At 39.0% G+C, this 6,272-nt stretch overlaps 1 protein-coding gene across 1 annotated transcript in view; it reads left to right on the forward strand.

Annotated features, from left to right (window-relative positions):
* Window positions 1-5,266, forward strand: part of zcchc24 (zinc finger, CCHC domain containing 24) — a 35,615-nt gene extending 30,349 nt beyond the window's left edge. The window contains exons 3-4 of the mRNA XM_079854455.1: window positions 1,884-2,048; window positions 3,923-5,266. Coding sequence (XP_079710581.1) covers window positions 1,884-2,048; window positions 3,923-4,036 — 279 coding nt within the window. The 3' untranslated portion in view covers window positions 4,037-5,266. The remainder of the gene's footprint in view (window positions 1-1,883; window positions 2,049-3,922) is intronic.
* The last annotated feature ends 1,006 nt before the right edge of the window (window positions 5,267-6,272 follow it).

Below are 6,272 nucleotides of genomic sequence, written 5' to 3' on the forward strand. Positions count from 1 at the left end.
AAATGTTTGACGGAAACCAGTGGTTCTGACATCAGATATCACTGATTGTTTTGCCTGTTCTCCGATTTAGGACCTCACCCATATACCAGACCACCAGCCTTATGATAGCATAGGGATTGGCACCATCATAGGGGTGGCCTTGCGTCAAACTTTCTGTGAAGTTTGAAAGTATGGCCAAAACAACAGCCACAACCGTCATGGTTTCCAGCTGTTGTCGACAGTTCTGTTGACAGTGGTTGACTCATGGTGTTTAAGGTTGGGGAGGAGAGCCTTTTGCATGCAGTGTGTCAGTTGGCCAGTTGGCTCTGTGTGGATGGGAGCAGATGCTAATGAATGATATCACCTCTTTTTTTTTTACTCATATGGGACCTGGAACTTAATTTCCAAATCCTATCACCAGTAAAGCAGCTTTAGGTCCGCCTATCCCTTTCACAGTGTGGAATAAACACTCCGGTAGCCATTGATTTGTTATGCGAGATTACAGATGGTTGGATGCATGGATGCACATCCTAAATCCTGTTTAGTGTCACAGCAATTTAGCAAAAAATCTCAGGCACTCATATGTGCTCATAATGCACTGACTATACCATAGCCACTTTTCTGTTCTCTTTTGGGAGAGTTGATTAAAAAAGGAAGCAGAGAGTATGTAACAATGACCAGAAAGTATATTGAGACCACACCGCAATTATCTGTTGAGGTTTGAATTCACTTACATAATTAAAATCATTAGAATTCCCCATATACAGAGTTCTCAAATTTGTGTAGTGGTTTGGAGTCTGAACTCTCCAGCAGAAGTCTGCCATACCACACATAGCATGTACTTCAGTTTAAGAAGATGTAAAAAACTGGTGTCATATTTCAAGTCAGCAGCTCTCTGTAAAAGTTTTGTTTAGATGCTTTTTTCTGTGTTTTTGCAGCACAGCATTGGATGAGTTGTGACAGGGTTTGACCGACTTGAGTTTAAGCATTTTAAGTGTGCTTGGTTTGGACAAACTTTGACCAAAAAGATGTTTGTGATGCTCAAGGGAAAAACTTTTCTTTTTCTTTTACAGTTGTAGAGGCCTAGATATTGATGTCAGCATTGACTCACTTGTTGAAACTACTCCCATAATAAAGTCCTTATGAGAATATTTTCTCCTGTATAAGAATGAAAAGCAGCCCCTCCTATAGATTTTTAGTAATTTCTCTTGCTTACCACCATAATTGTTACAGGATTTCTCGTTTTATTATTTTAAAAATACTGCATGTTAAGACAGTGGAAATATGGACTGAGGGTATAGGGAACACAGTGGAAGTGAACATGCGGTTCTGCACAATATTGGTAATGTTTGCCATACAGTTTAGAATATTTTGTTTGTTAAACACATTATGCAAGCATTCATGTTCATCTTTTTGAATGTACCCCCCCCCCCCCCATTTTTTATTTTATATTTGATAATTAAGTTGCATGATTATTGTTGTCTCACCATTAATATCCAATTTCTCATACTGCACATTATAATGTTGTGATGCCCAAATTCGCTGTTATTTCTAATTTCAATAAAATTGTACAGAATTTTTTTTTAGCAATTATTAGCCATAACATGAAAATGATTATTAGTTAACTGGTATCAAGCAGAATTTAATCAAAATATCAGAGCTGCTTTTTCCATACAACAAAAATGCACGATGATCACCAGCTACCATTTCTGTTTTAAGAAGAACAGAAGAATATTCTCTAGTCCTCCAATAACATCATAGATCATGCGCAGTGCTTTACTTATTTGCATACATTTTGGTCACACAAATTTTCCACAATCCACAAAGCTTCAAATTGTTCACAAGCTACACTAAAATCGAGCTACACTCGTTAATCAAACTTTGTCTCTGAAATGTCCTCTCAGGCAAGACCCAAAGGAGAAGGACTGACTCCATACCAAGGCAAGAAGAGGTGCTTTGGTGAATACAAGTGCCCTAAATGCAAGAGGAAGTGGATGAGTGGGAACTCCTGGGCCAACATGGGACAGGAATGCATCAAATGCCATATCAATGTTTATCCTCATAAACAGGTACAGTATCAGTCTTTTAACAGCTCATGAGTGATACTATATTACTAAAATACTACATGCAAGTTTTTCCAATCTGCCAGTCAATCTTCTAATAAGTTCTTATGGATGGGGCCCAGCAGGTACCCTTGAAACCTGAGACACAAACCCAAGGCATCGGTCTTACCCAAATACCCCCTGAATTCAAGAAGGGGTCCTTTTTCAGGAAGTCACAAACTTATCTAAGGAGCTGCATTTAGATTGATTTGTTGAAGTTGATAATGTTTTTGACCTGAATAAAGTCAATTAATTTGGATATTTCCACATGAAGTATATCTTTAGGTAATTATTTAGCAACATACATAATAAGGCAAGAATAGAAAGCATCATTCGGCAGCCTCACTGGTTAACCTTGCTTTTAAAGAGTCACTACACAGTTCTAGGCAAGTAAGCATGCAAATGGATATGTTTTAGCAGCTCTCGGTAGGGAAGCATTCATTGAAATTACCTTTCCTACAAGTAGTTTTGCATCCAAATGCATTTGCGGTCGTTGTGCCGAAGGAACCAGCTGTTGAGATGGCCAGCTCTTCCACAGGACAGAGTATTATGGCTAATTCCCTTCTGACAAGCAAATTCTTTAGCTTTTCAATCTCACCCACTTAACATGTTTCCTGCAGTAAGCGTGTGAGAAGTGCAGCTCGCTGCAATATATATCAAAATGCCTTTAAGGGTTTGCAGCTGGCCCTCTTTCCCAGTAACCCAAGCAAACATATGAAAAATCAGTTTTTATTGTTCTCTCACAATGGAAATCATTCTTCCATGTCGTGCTGTATGGAAATCGCTCAATACTTCAGATCATATGCCGTAAAGTATTTTATATCTCCAGTCATTCCCGATGGATGATTAAGTGAAAGTCTCTTAGTAGTGCCAATGCCACACTGCCGTATAAAAAAGCCAGACCTGTGCCAGAATGTGCTCAAGAAGCAGGCGTCCGGAGATCCCTGCTTTTATCATTCTCATACTTAACGACATGCACAGGGAACACGGCTGACATCTTTACAGTATGAGAGCAGACATGGAACAGAGGTATTATATATAGTCCTCCCAAGCTTCCTGCGCTTTTTCGGTTTTGGCAGGAATTCCTTCTGCTTATTAGGAGCATCAGGCCACTGTTGCCAAATTATTAATTCACAGAGGTATTAGACATTTCCTCTCATTATCATTCACTAAAGCCTTTGGCTCTCGAGCAAACACTCCCTCGGGTCACAGCGCTGTCTCCTCCCAATGGCCCGTCGCAACCTGGTTTTCCGTAATTCACGGAGCGCAACTGAGACGAACAGGAAAGAATAACAAAATTGTAAAACGATCTTCCAAAAGCAATGGGTGGGAAAACAAATAATTGCAGAAGTATTATTTGTGATCAACAGCCAAAAAGATTTGGCTCCCACACGTTCTCAGTGTCTTTTGCGTCGCGTCCAAGACAAAGATTCACTATAGAGTCTTCTCTCCCTGGTTGTCGTCCTGAGCGATGGAATCCTGTAGGCATCTAAAATTACTTGGAATCTTCTTGTATAATAATCTACGCAAAATAATTGAGGGAAAAAAAATTTAACGAAGTATTAATAACAAAACATGTACTGCTGGCAAACATTAAAAACACAACAAGGACGAATTGGCTCTTGATAACGGTCCTAAACAAATTTCTGACACACCCCTGTGGTTGGTCCATTGTGGTTTTAGACTTGGACCTTCGAGATCCTGATACTTCGTCTCCAAAACCATATCTCCAAAGAGTCTAGCCAAACGCTAAAAGAAATCTCCAATTTCAACCTGACTGATGTTGTGGACAGAAATACACATGCGCTCAAAGTGTGATTCAAATGTTCTGCTCCTCTCAGCGTCCTTTAGAGAAACCCGATGGCCTGGATGTTTCCGACCAGAGTAAGGAGCACCCGCAGCATCTGTGCGAGAAGTGCAAAGTCCTGGGCTACTACTGCCGCCGTGTGCAATAAGGAGGATCCCGATATCGCCTCCCCCCTTTCCCAACACTTCTCCTACCAAGCGCTCCAGAAAAAGTGAAAAGTGCCAAAATATTAATGTAAATATCTCTAACGCTAGTAACGGCTTTGTGTATCAGCAGCATGCGACGCATTTATTGTGTATAATGGACAATTGAATATGTTTGGAACAGTATTTCTATCCGTACGGGATGCAGTGGATTACCTCACCATTGCGTCCCCTGATTGTGTGTTTACAGACTCCCTTCATTCTCCCTACCAAGTGAACTTTGAGGATGTGCCGAGCACTAAAGGGTTTGCATTAGTCGAACAAGGGCCCAGAGTGCCTTTGCAGAGTTTTTGGGTCAATAGCACATCATGTTAACTGTGAATTAACAGAGGGATAATGGATTTTCCATCCCTAGCTTTTGTGTCACATATTTATTTATGTTTGTATATCGTATCGTAGTGCAATTGAATTAACTAAACTGGGATAATTTCATCTGTGTTTATATCTGGACAGGTATTGTTTAACCCCACCTCTTGCCATTAGAAACTACTGTAGAATAGAACTAATGCTTCGGTTTAGCGCATCAGGTAGTTTATATCTTTCACGTACATTTATGAATTGCCAAATGCGAGATATTTTTATCAGGTTGGCTAAAAGCAGCCCTGGTGGCACCCAGAACATTTGAATCGAGTTTTTGGCAACTATGCAAAACCATTGCAGCTTATGCAGTCATCAGTTCCTTTACATTGTCGCAAAATCGAACGAATTGTGTGGATGATCGAAACAAAGCCACGACTTGCTGATCATCACGGTCCTTTGAAATGTGATCATGTATGTTGTCAATTGTTGCCAGAGAACTGCTTCAAACGTCTTATAAAGTGTTTTGGTACAGGGGTCAAAATGTGAGCTTTTTGGTCCATGTGCAAGCATTCAAAAACATAATGCCTGTTCTTTCGCTGGGATATTTGCCTCAGGATAAAGAGTGTGTTTGGATGACACATCTCAGATGAAATAGATGTGTCTTATATGAACACTGCTCGTTCATTTTTAAATTCCAAATGATTCATTCTTTCACTCTTAAAAATAAAGGTTCCAAAAGGGGGCTTGCATAGCAATGCCATAGAAGAACCTTTCATTGAACAGTTCTAAAACTAGAACATTTGATTAATCTGAAAAACCGTTTGGCAGTAGAAAGGTTCCATGGATGTTAAAGGTTCTTCATGGAACCATCGACACCTTTATTTTTGAGAATGTTGAATTTGACCCTTGCACTAAAATGTTTCATTAAAAAAACAATTCCACTGTTTACACAATCATTCTGATCATATTTCAGAATGAAAACCTTAATTTTAAATGTCTTTTTTGCGTAACCCCATATGTTTATGTTTATACATTAGCTGCAAACATAACTGATGAATTACACCCTGTTTGAACTGTGATTTTTGGGAAGCATTTTCAATCTGAGTGGACATGTATAGTAGTTGTAAAGGGAAAAGAAGGACAAAGTAAGTAATGCTGAAGAGTTTTTTTGAGATGTAATGAGACAAAATTTTGGGTACATTTGATTGGTCAGAAGACGTTTTGGACTGAGACGTATTACTGAGAGAATTATGATAGGAGCTTGTTAATATTTGTATGGAAGTAAGTGTGTACAAGATCTCATCTATGTGCCGTTACCTCTTATTATGGCTCACACAATGTACTAATCAATCATATTTGAGTGTGACCCAGGATTATTGAACAATAAATGTAGCTTTACGTGTTCCGGTGGGAAGTTGCAGATGGATATTGTGAGAATTGACGTTGCGTTGTTGATCCTAGATGTACATATGAAGTTAAACGCATTTACATGGTAAATACAATGTGTATAATTGTTTACTTATCTTTGGAGTCCACATATTTTGTGTTGAACATTAGTTCGTGTTTCATTTATTAGAATAAACGCAGATCGATATGAATCTTCTCTGAAGGGAACGTCCAGTGCCTTAACACAGTTTGGTTTTGAAAAAAATCTGGATTTATGCTAGAGGATGTCATGAATGATGCTGAGGAATTAAAGAGCCGATTAGATGTCTGAAAATATAAACCAGCTAATTCTAGGAGCATTATACATTTAAGGAGTAAAAACTGCCAGGCAGTCAATCATTAGATCACTGTTAGATAAAAAGCAAGGCTGTTTGTGTAAGTCGCTACTTTCCTCTTTGTACGTCATCATTGTTTCTGAGACCCTTTATTTCTTGG

The sequence above is a fragment of the Squalius cephalus genome (assembly GCF_949319135.1).
Source record: "Squalius cephalus genome assembly, chromosome: 21".
In the NCBI taxonomy this organism is placed as follows: Eukaryota; Metazoa; Chordata; class Actinopteri; order Cypriniformes; family Leuciscidae; genus Squalius; species Squalius cephalus.